Source organism: Scyliorhinus canicula, chromosome 12 (genome assembly GCF_902713615.1).
Source record: "Scyliorhinus canicula chromosome 12, sScyCan1.1, whole genome shotgun sequence".
NCBI lineage: Eukaryota > Metazoa > Chordata > Chondrichthyes > Carcharhiniformes > Scyliorhinidae > Scyliorhinus > Scyliorhinus canicula.
In genome coordinates, this window is record NC_052157.1 from 25104552 (window position 1) to 25116720 (window position 12169).

The following is a 12169-nucleotide window of genomic DNA, read 5'->3' on the forward strand; positions in this document are numbered from 1 at the left end:
GCCGTTGATCCTGTAATCCGCATTCAAACTTTTTCTACCAAAATGAATCACCTCGCACTTATCAGGGTTAAACTCCATCTGCCCAGCTCTGCATCCTATCAATGTCTCTTTGCAGCCTACAACAGCCCTCCACCTCATCCACTACTCCACTAATCTTGGTGCCATCAGCAAATTTACTGAACCACCCTTCAGCCTCCTCCTCCAAGTCATTGATAAAAATCACAAATAGCAGAGGACCCAGCACTGATCCCTGTAGAACACCGCTGGTAACTGGTCTCCAGTCTGAAAATTTTCCATCCACCACCACCCTCCGTCTTCTATGTGATAGCCAGTTACTTATCCAATTGGCCAAATTTCCCTCTATCCCACACCACCTTACTTTCTTCATGAGCCGCCCATGGGGGACCTTATCAAATGCCTTACTAAAATCCACATATACAACATCAACTGCTCTACCTTCATTTACACACTTAGTTACCTCCTCAAAGAATTCAATCAAATTTGTGAGGCAAGACTTGCCCTTCACGAATCCGTGTTGACTATCCTGGATTAAGCTGCATCTTTCCAAATCGTCATAAATCCTATCCTTCAGGACCTTTTCCATTAACTTACCGACCACCAAAGAAAGACTAACTGGCCTATAATTACCAGGGTCATTCCTATTCCCTTTCTTGAACAGAGGAACAACATTCGCCACTCTCCAGTCCTCTGGCACTATCTCCGTGGACAGTGAGGACCCAAAGATCAAAGCCAAAGGCTCTGCAATCTCATCCCTTGCCTCCCAAAGAATCCTTGGATATATCCCATCTGGCCCAGAGGACTTGTCGACCCTCCGGTTTTTCAAAATTGCTACTACATCCTTCCTCAGAACATCTACCTCCTCCAGCTGACCCGCCCGTATCACACTCTCATCCTCAAAAACATGGCCCCTCTCCTTGGTGAGCACTGAAGAAAAGTTTTCATTCAACGCCTCTCCTATTTCTTTTGACTCCATGCACAATATCCCACTACTGTCCTTGACCGGCCCTTCCCTCACCCTGGTCATTCTTTTATTTCTGAACTGTACTGATACAGTACACTGAAAACTCATTATAGAGGAAATTTGAGTCTGCGTTCTGAAGAAGATTCGTATTGGGAATCTGGGACAGATGCTGCCAGATCTGCTCAGTTTTCCCCGCACTTTGTTTCATTTGAATCTGCATTTAACTGAAGGTGTCACAAGGCACCAGGAACAACATGATGCACCAGAACATGATGGATATGTTGCCGTAATATAACAAACTGTTGCATTGCATGCTCAGTCAAATGAAATTTCATTTAATAACTACCAATGTAGCAGAAAGTAAAATGTGCTTACATTTTGCGTTTGAAATTCTACAGGCTTTTCTTTACTGTCTCCGTTAAGTCTTCTTGGCGTCACTGCATTACGGGCCCATTGCAACGAATCACAGCTCTGAATCTGCAGGTCAGTTTTATCCTGGTCTTTCTTTTTTGAACTGACAACGTCTTTGGCTCCAGGTTGTATTGTGCCAAAATGCGTATCAGCAGAAATATCCAATTTATTACATTCACTTTCAGATAGACAATAACCAAGCTCTTTGCGGTTTATAGAGTTTGAATGCCAGGGATGTGAGCATTCAGTACTAGCTGGCTTATTTTTTGCATTGTTCGCAATATTGTCAGTACAAATGCCTGAGTCCAAGTTATTAGTATAGGGACAGTCTGATTTTTCCCTATTAAATCTACTTGCATTATCAAGTTGTGAAATATCATGGTGTGCTGGAGGGTTATGTAGATGTAATTCAGAATTATCTGTGCAGTTCACAGTGACCTTGTGGAAGGAACCAGTACATGACTCTGTTCTAGTTTTTTTGTCTCGTACAGTGTTGCCAGGTACTGGGCACTTACAGTTCATTTTACCCGTGTGACTGGTCTGTGACAGTTCTGATTTACTATCTTTATTTACAGTTCTTTCAGCAGGATGCTTTGTTCCAGATGTGCCATTGTTATCAGGAACAGAGTCTACTGGAAATAGTTTCCTTTGCGCCTGGGGCTTTGGACAAACTGTTTTATCAATGTCAGCTTTTGCTTTTCTACATAAAGCGATAGGGGTATCTTGGGAAGAGGGCCTGCTCTTCTCCACATATCTGTTTTCCAAGGAATGACTTTCAATGCGGGTGGTCGAACTGCAAGGTGTCTCTTTTCCTCTTTCTTCATCGCATGAACTCTGAAATAGCTTTGCACTAGTTGAACTTGGCTCTTGCACTGAACTAAAATGGTTTCCAGCAATATGTGGAGGGTTTTGATCACAATAACTCAGCTGTTGGGCAATCCGCACAATCACCTCCTCCCTTTCCTGAAGCAAGTTTCCTATCAAAGGGTTCATGTCACCTGAAGAAATAGAAGATGACGTACTGCTGGTTCCAATGGAATCTGCCATTGAAAATGACTTTAATGTCTTCATTGTTTGGGTCTCATAAGGCTGTACTTTGGTTATGTCAGCAGTATGTAGCCAATTACACTGAGTCTTGGCTTGTGAATTTCTGATTTCTGGTATTTTGTCAGAATCACTCAACATTGTTGGTTTGCCTGGTTCCAAGATCTCTGGAGAAGGACATTTTCTTGTGTTTACTGTGCTTGTTGACAGCAATGCATGATTTCTGGCAGCTGTCAACGTTTGCTTGTTGTACTTCTGTTGTGCCCCTGGCACGGAGTAGTCCTGCTCTTTTGCATTGGTAGGTTGAGAAGCATCCTTTTCACGACTGGGAATATTTTTCCCATAGAAACTAAGGGTACTATGAATACTGCATGCCAACAATGGGTAACTAGGCTGCCGTGGCAGGGACAGGACACTCACTCGCAAAGCCAGGTTGTGGGAAATGTAAGGAACTGGAAAGACATGTTCAACAGGTGTCTGGTTAAAATTCAGCAACATATCTTCATCTGTTGCACTTATTCTGAAGATTAAGAAAAACAAGGTTAGAAGTCACAAACAATTCTATAATCAGTGATAAAATGTATCTAATGCACCATTAAACTATACTATGGTCTATGCTGACCAAATTGATCTTGGCTCGAAGGGGGGTGGTATTTAGCTTGCTTTGGTGTTAACTGGGGTGCATTTTATCGACGGCAGCAATTAAATGGTTGCTGCCAGGCTTGCCATCCTATTAAAGATGGTTTTGCTGCTGTCTCCACCCCACATAAAAAGCTGTCAGAGGGCCAGAAGCTCAGCGGTCAAAAATGCACAAAAAGGGGAGTCCCACCCTTTACCCTTCCCTGGAAGCCAATGAGCGGCCACCAGGGTTTGCTGGACAGTTTTCCAATGTTGTGGAGGGCCAGCCTACCACTGGTAAAGTACCAAAGAAAGCAAGAGTGGACGCTGGGCTGGCAGACCATGGGCCAGCTTTCCTGTGACTGGCAAAATATCATGCAGTAAGGCATCATGCAACGTCTCTCCAATATTTTCCCATGCCATTTTACCAGCTGTCCAGCTGTCCCCAATACATTAATATTGGCTTAGGATTCCTAGGCTGGGGTGGAGGATTATCAATGTAATATCTTACTTGTGGTCCCTTCCTGGAAGGGCATGCTTGGCTGTCAGGTAAAGTCAGGGTCAGCCTTCGCTGCAATGTTTCCCATGATGAAAGCCTCTGCAGCATTCACATTCCAGCCTCATAATTGAGGATTGTCATTGGAGTACTGTGTTGGAGGCTGTTGGTATCTATGGAGCTTTACCACAAAGCAACTCAATGTCTTCAGCAGTAGGGAGTTCCAAGGGCATTTTGGGAACATAGAAGTAAGCCATTTAGCCCCTTGAGCCTGTTCTGTCATTCAATTAGATCATGTTTTTAAAAAAATTTAGAGTGCTCAATTAATTTTTTCCAATTAAGGGGCAATTTAACGTGGCCAGTCCACCTACCCTGCACATCTTTGGGTTGTGGGGGTGAAACCCAAGCAAACACAGGGAGAACATGCAAACTCCACACAGACAGTGACCCAGAGCCGGGATCAAACCTGGGACCTCGGCGCCGTGAGGAAGCCAGGGGGTTCCAGATTTCCATGATCCTTTGAGGGATGAAGTGCTTTCTGGAACCACTGTTGAATACCACCCCTAATTGTTTTTCAATAAACAATTTTATTGAGGTTTTTTTGTCATATAAAACAGCAACATTGTACCGTAGTGTACAAAAAGCAAATAAGACATAATACAAGCATCGGCTCCCCTCTCACAAGAACCTGCCAAAGCAACCCGCTACTCTACGCTACCCTACCCACCCCACCCCCTCCTGCTGACGATTAATTCTCTGCGAAGAAGTCAACAAATGGCTGCCACCTCCAGGCGAACCCTGACAGCAATCCTCTCAAAGCAAACTTAATTTTCTCCAGCCCGAGAAAGCTCGCTACGTCCAAAAGCCATACTTCAAACCTCGGGGGTTTTGAGTCCCTCCATCCCAACAGTATTCGTTGCCGGGCTACCAGGGAAGCAAAGGCCAAGATGTTGGCCTCTTTCTCCTCCTGGACTCCTGGGTCCTCCAAAACCCCAAACATTGCCACCTCCGGGCGCATTGCTACCCTAGTTTTCAATACCCACGACATGACGTCCGCGAATCCCTGGCAGTACCCCCTTTGTTTAGGACACGCCCAGAACATGTGTACATGGTTCGCTGGTCCTCCGGCACATCTAGCACATTTGTCCTCCAGCCCAAAGAATTTGCACATCCGGGCCACCGTCATGTGGGCCTGATGTACGACCTTGCACTGGATCAGACTGAGCCTGGTGCATGTTGCGGTCCTGTTTACTCTACTCAAAGCGTCTGCTCATATGCCGTCCTCTATCTCGCCCCCAAGCTCCTCCTCGCACTTAAGCTTCAGTTCTTCGATCTGTGTCTCCTCTGCTCCCATTAGTTCTTTATAAATGTCAGAGATTCTCCCCTCTCCCACCTCTCCTCTGGAAACTACCCTGTCCTGGATCCCCCTTGGTGGGAGGTGTGGGAAAGATGGTACCAATTTGCGTATGAAATCGTGCACCTGCAAGTAGCTGAAATCATTCCCTCTCGCCAGCCCAAACTTCTCCTCCAACACCCTCATGCTCGGGAAGCTCCCTTCCAGGAACAGATCGCCCATCCTTGCAAATGAAAATCGCTTATTGTCACAAGTAGGCTTCAAATGAAGTTACTGTGAAAAGCCCCTAGTCGCCACATTCCGGCGCCTGTTCGGGGAGTCTGGTACGGGAATTGAACCATGCTGCTGGCCTGCCTTGGTCTGCTTTAAAAGCCAGCTCTTTAGCCCTGTGCTAAACCAGCCCCTCCCAGCCCAAATCCACCATAATTGGAACCCACCGTCCATATTCCCCGGGGCAAATTGGTGGTTACCGCAGATTGGGGACCAAACCGATGCTCTCACTTCCCCTATATGCCTCCTCCACTGGCCCCATATCCGTAGAGCCGCCACCACTATAGGGCTGGTGGAGTACCGTGCCGGCGGGAGCGGCAGAGGCGCCGTACCCAAGGCTGCCAAACTGGTGCCCCTGCACGAAGCAGTCTCCATCCGCTACCAAACCGACCCCGTACCCACCATCCATTTCCTTACCATGGCTATGTTCGCTGCCCAGAAGTAGTTGCTAAAGTTCGGCAACGCCAGCTCCCCATCCCCTCGGTTCCTCTCGAGCATCGCCTTCCTCACACGTGGGGACTTTCCCGCCCAAACCAATCCCAGCATAATTTTATCTAGCCTCTTAAAAAAGGACCGCGGAATGAAAATGGGGAGACACTGAAATATGAACAAGAATCTCGGGAGAATCGACATCTTCACCGTCTGCACTCTCCCCGCCAATGACAGCGGGAGCGCATCCCATCTCCGGAACTCGTCCCTCACTTGCTCCACCAATCGGGACAAGTTTAGCTTATGCAACTTACCCCAGTCTCGCGCTACTAGTATCCCTAGATATCTGAAGCTTTCCCCTACCAACCTGAATGGCAGCCTCCTCAGCCTGACCTCTCGCCTGCACTACCCACATCTCGCTCTTTGCCATGTTCAATTTATATTCTGAGAACCAACCAAAGTCCCGCAGGGTTTCCATGATTCCGTCCATCCTCGCCACTGGTCTGACACGTATAACAGCAGGTCATCCGCGTATAACAAGACTTTATGTTCCACTCATCCCCAGACCAGCCCTTTCGAGTCCCTTAAAGCTCTCAGAGCAATTGCCGGCAGCTCTATAGCCAGCGCAAACAGCAGTGGGGAGAGGGGGCATCCCTGTCTAATCCCGCAGTGCAGTCTGAAGTAGTCAGATGTTGTCCTGTTCGTCCTCACACTAGCCTCTGGGGCCTGATATAGCAGCCTAACCCAGTCAATGAATCCCACCCTGAACCCAAAAATTCCAGCACCTCCCATAAATAGTCCCACTCAACCCGGTCGAAAGCCTTTTCGGCATCCATTGCTACCACTACCTCTGCCTCCCTGCTCTCCGGGGGCATCATTATCACATTGAGCAGCCTCCTTAGATTGGCCACCAGTTGCCTGCCCTTCACAAACCCGGTTTGGTCCTCCGCAATCACGTCCGGTACACAGTCCTCAATTCTAGACGCCAAGATCTTTTTTTTTATTCTTTAAAAATAAATAAATTTAGAGTACCCAATTATTTTTTCCAATTAAGGGGCAATTTAGCATGGCCAATCCACCTAACCTGCACATCTTTGGGTTGTGGGTGCGAAACCCACGCAGACACGGGGAGAATGTGCAAACTCCACACAGACAGTGACCTAGGGCCTGGATTCGAACCCGGGTCCTCAGCGCCGTAGGCAGCAATGCTAACCACTGTGCCACCGTGCTGCCCCGACGCCAAGATCTTGGCCAGTAACTTAGCGCCTGCGTTAATCAAAGAGATCGGCCTATAGGATCACACACACACACCTCCAGGTCTTTATCCCGTTTCAGTATAAGCGAGATAGTGGCCTGCGACATCGTCAGGGTTAAGACCCCTCTATCTCTTGCCTCGTTGAACACCCTGACCAGCACAGGCCCCACTATCTCGAACTATTTATAATACTCAACCGGGTATCCATTCAGCCCCGGGGCTTTACCCGACTGCATGACCTTCAGGCCCCCCAGTACTTCTTCGGTCCTGATCGGGGCCCCAGCCCGTCTACCAACCCCCTACCTACTCTTGGGAAGGTCAGTCCATCTAAAAAGCACCTCATCCCCTCTGGTCCCGTGGGGGGTTCCGAGGTGTACAGATTGCTATAGAAGTCCCTAAACACCTTGTTCAGTCCTACCGGGTCCCCCACCAGGTTTCCCTCTCCGTCGACTACCTTTCTTATTTCCCTAGCCGCTTCTCTCTTTCTTAGTTGTTGTGCAAGCAGTCTGCTGGCCTTCTCCCCATGCTCGTATATTGTGCCCTTTGCCCTTCTGAGCTGCTCTACGGCCTTCCATGTAGACAACACCCCAAACTCGGTCTGCAGCCAACTGTTGTTACCCAAGTAACTCTGGCCTCATGGACTCCGCATAGCTCTTGTCCGTCCGTAAAATTTCCTTAACAAGTCGGTCCGTTTCTGCCCCGCCTGTTGTTAAGTAATGGGTTAAGAGACATTGCAATTAGTTGTCTCATTTATGCTAAGTGTTTAATGATTGTCTCATTTATGTTAAGTGTTCAATGATTGACACTGATATGTAAAGGGGGTTCAGGTGGACTCTGGGGCTTGTGATGATCTGTAGAGTTCTGTGCACAGTGAGTTTGAACCATTAAAGGTGTGTTGGTGAAAAAGGAGCTTAACTCTTGCCTCTTCATACCACAGCATCTAGTACATGTTAACACCTGTCCTGTCCCTGTGCGCCCGGATTGAAATCAGCCCCCCTCTCACCACTGCCTTCAGCACCTCTTAGAGCACTGCTGCCGAGACTTCTCCAGTATCGTTCACCTGCAGGTAATTCTGCATGCATTTCCTCAGCCTCTCTCATACCGCCTCGTCCGCCAGCGGCCCAACTTCCAGCCTCCATTGTGGGCGCTGAAAGCTATCTTTGCAAATCTGCAGATCAACCCAGTGGGGAGCATGATCTGAGATGGTAATTGCCGAATATTCTGCACCCATCATCCCTGTCAGCAGGTCCCTGCTCATGATAAAGAAATCAATTCGGGAATACACCTCGTGGACGTGAGAATAGAACGAAAACTCCTTCTTCGATGGCCAACTAAATCTTCATGGGTCAGCTCCCCCAATTTGCTTCATGAACCCTCTCAGCTCCTTTGCTATCGCTGGCACTCTACTCGTTTTTGAACACAACCGGTCTAGGCCAGGATCAAGAACTGTGTTAAAGTCCCCACCCATGATCAATTTGCGCGAGTCCAAGTCAGGGATCTTCCCCAGCAACCTCGTAACAAAATCTATGTCATCCCAATTAGGGGCATATACGTTGACCAGGACTACTCTCACCCCTTCGAGCTTACCCCTAACCATAACAAATCTGCCACCCCCGTCCGCAACTGTGCCCTCCACCTCAAAATGGACCCGCTTATTGATCAAGATCGCAACCCCCCTGGTCTTAGTGTCGAGCCCCAAATGGAAGACCTGACCAATCCAGCCCTTCCTTAATCTGACCTGGTCAGCCACTTTCAGATGAGTCTCCTGTAACATGACTACGTCCGCCCGCCTTCAGAACCCGTAAATGTGCGAACACACGCGCCCTCCTGACTGGCCCATTTAGCCCTCTAACATTCCAAATGATCAGCCTGGTTGGGGGGCACCATGCCCCCCCCCCCCTTTGCCGATCAGCCATCTCCTTTCTTTGGCCAGCCCCAAGCCATGTGTCGCGCTTCCTCTGGCCCGCCTCCTGGCCACCACCACCCCTGACCTCCTCACTGTTACCATGCCTAATTTCCAACATCATCAGCAGACCTACTTCCCCCGCCCTAGCAACACCACCCTATAACCCAACCCCTGACATAAACTAGCTAAATGAACGCCCCCCCACCTGGCTTCCATTGACTAGCCCACCCAGCAGGCCTGGTGGCTCCCAGCTCTGGCGCCAGCGAGTCGCTCACCTATTGTTCCCTGGCTCCCCTCCCCCCGGCCCATCCACACCACTTCCCCAAATCAGTCCTGCTTGAACAAATACTCTAAACAGGTCAGAGACAGCCCCAACAATAGTGCAATTTAAGTCATACAAAACTAAATAGCAGGCACTGTCACCATTTCTATCTGAACGAAGAAAGAGAACGCAGAAAGAGATCTCAAAAATTCCCCGAAAAACACCCCCATATCCAAACTATTCTCTTTTTCCAACAAAACTCAAACACAAAAGCTAAAAAAGGAGACATGAAGAGAAAAAAGCCAAAAAACGGACAAAAACCAAGATACAAAAGCATGAAAAAAAAATATGCAGGCATCTCTCAGAAACAAGAGAGAAAGAATTAAAAGTTCCAACATGAGTCCAACAGTCCTTAGCTCGGGATCAGTCCTTGCCTCTTTGCAAAGTCCATCACCTCCTCGGGTTCCTCGAAATAATGGTGCTGGCCCTCGTGCGTAACCCACAGTCGCGCCGGATAAAGCAGCCCAAATTTCACCTGCTTCTTATATAAAATCTCTTGAACTTGCCTGTAGCCTGCCCTCCTTCTGGCCACCCTCTGCACTCATGTCTTAGTAAAAGCACAGGGCGCTATTGTCCCAGTTGCAGCTCTGCGTGCTCTTGGTCCATTGAAGAACCTGCTCCTTATCCAGGAACCTGTGGAACTGGACCACCATCACTCGTGAGGGACCCCCTCGCCGCGGCTGCCTCACCTGCTCTCTACGTGCCCTGTCCACCTCCGGCGGGCGAGGGAACACCTCGTTCCCCAGCAGCTTCTGGAACATATCTGCCACATACATGGCAGCATCCAGCCCCTCAGCCCCCTCCGGGAGGCCAACGATTCTTAAATTCTGCCGGCGAGACCTGTTCTCCAGGTCCTCCAGCTTTTCCAGGAGCATTTTTTGTTGGTCTCTCAACCTTCAAATCTGCATGTCCGCCACCGTTTGAAAGTCCGCCTGCTCCTCCGCCGTCTTCTCCAACTTCTGGATCTTCTCAGCCTGGGCATCCAGCCTTTTCTCCATTCGGTCAAACGATTTCTGGAGCGGTTCCAAATGATTACTTTGCAGTCCTAGGAAGTGCTCCTGCATAACCTGCAACAGGTGCTCCATTGTCGGCTGAGCTGGCGGTGCCCGGGTCTGGACATCAGCCATATTGGTTTCACTCACAGCCTCCCCCTTGCCCTTGCTTGCCCACTTCTTCAGCTGTTTGCAATCCTTCCTACTTCTTAGTTCCATACACCTCTGAATGGATTCAGTGCCTGCGTGCTATTACTTTCCAACCCAGCGCTTAAAAGCGTAAAAAAGTCGGGGGAAAAGGTTCAAAGGTCCGACGGAGCGGGAGCCACCAAGTGTGCGACTTACTCCCTCATAGCCTCCACCGGAAGTCCTACCATCCCTAATTTTAACATTATGCTCGTCAGTTCTGGACTCTTTCCCGGAGGAAATAGTTTCTCTCTTATCTACTCGACTGAGTATTTTATTCTTCCTAAACACTTCTATTAGATCACTCCCTAATCTTCTATATTCCGAGGGAATACACGCCTAATCCACAGTCATCAGAACTTAAACCCAGAATCATTCTGGTAGTTCTCCACTGCATCCCCATCAAACTAATCTATTCTTCTGAAGGTGCTATGCCAAGAACCAAATGCAGGATTCCCAATGCCGTCAAACCAGACCACTGTGCAGCTGTACCATAATTACCATCCTTTTTGTATTCCAGCCCTTCTTGCGATAAAGGCCAACATTCCAGCAGCCTTCATCATTCCATTTTCTACATGCTGCCCTTGAGGCCATCATCCAAACACAATTTTCACATGCTGATGACATAAGGCTCTACCTCAGCACCACCTCTCTCAACACCTCCTCTTTTCTAAGAGTTTAGTTGGAAGTTTCTTCCAATTCAATATTGGGAAGACCAAAACTATTCCTGAGAAAGTAACTCTATCCCTCTCCCTAGATACTGTGGCTGAGCCAGGCTGAACCTTGGTGTTATACATGACCCCGAGATGAGCTTCCGGTTATATATCCATGTCGCCACCAGTATCAGCTATTTCTAAATCCATAATCATTTAACTCTGCCGCTGCCACAGGTCACCTGTTGCTGAAATCCTCAACCATGCCAATGTTGCCTTTAAACTTGACTATCGCAATGCATTCATTTGACCTCCCAAATTGTACCTTCCAAAAAACTTGTGATCTTAAACCCTGTCGCCCATGTCCTTACTTGCATCAAGTCCTGGCCAGAATTATATGAGTGCAGGAAACTTGGAGAGTTATGGAGCTGGAGACTATTGCAGAGAGAGACTGGATTGAAGCCATGGAGAGTACTTAAAACAAAGTTGAGAATGTTTAAATCAAGCCTTTGCTCCTGATGAAGCAAAGCCAATTATCCCATTTAAAACCCTTAATTGCCTCCTTGTTCTCTGGAATCTCCTCCAGCCGGACAAGTCTTGGAGATATCTGCACTTGTCAAATTCTGGCCTCTTCACCAACCCTGATTTTAGTTACTCCACTATGGTTTGCCTTGCCTTCAACTGCCCAAGTCGCGGGGCTTCCCTCCCAAAACTTTCCACCTCACTATCTCTTTCCTCCTTGAAGATGTTCCTTAAAACATACATCTTTAATCAAGCTTTTGGTTACTTAATGTGGCTCAGTATCAAAGTTTGCTTTGTAATGCCCCTGTTAAGTGCCTGGGGATGTTTTATTTTAAAAGATCACATAAATTCAAGTTGTTGTTCTTGTCATAGCCTTTTTAATTATCTGGGGGTCAGTTATCTCAGTTGGCTGGATGGCTGGCTCGTGATGCAGAGCAACACCAATAGTGCAGGTTCAATTCACGTATCGGCTGAGGCTACTCAAGAAGACCTACCTTCTCACCCTTCTCCCTCTCCTGCGGTAAGGTGACCCTCAGGTTAAATCACCACCAGTCAGCTCACTCTCAAAAGGGGAAAGCAGTCCATGGTCCTTGTGGACTATGGCAACTTTCACTTATTTGTACCTGTCAAGTGATCTTTCATGATTTTGGTCCCCTAAATTTCTCTGTTTATTGTCAGGCGATTGTAATAACAAAAAAAAAATCAAGGAAATACCATAATTGGGAGTGC

General features: G+C 47.9%; 1 protein-coding gene across 9 annotated transcripts in view; it reads right to left on the reverse strand.

Annotated features, from left to right (window-relative positions):
- Positions 1-12169, reverse strand: part of fam214a (family with sequence similarity 214 member A) — a 185713-nt gene that overhangs the window by 45504 nt on the left and 128040 nt on the right. For all 9 annotated transcript variants that reach the window (XR_005462491.1, XR_005462492.1, XM_038812939.1 and 6 more), the window contains one exon: positions 1358-2957. Coding sequence is in view for 7 of the 9 variants with exons in the window: in XM_038812939.1 (XP_038668867.1) it covers positions 1358-2957 (1600 nt within the window). In the remaining 2 variants the exon portion in view is untranslated. The remainder of the gene's footprint in view (positions 1-1357; positions 2958-12169) is intronic.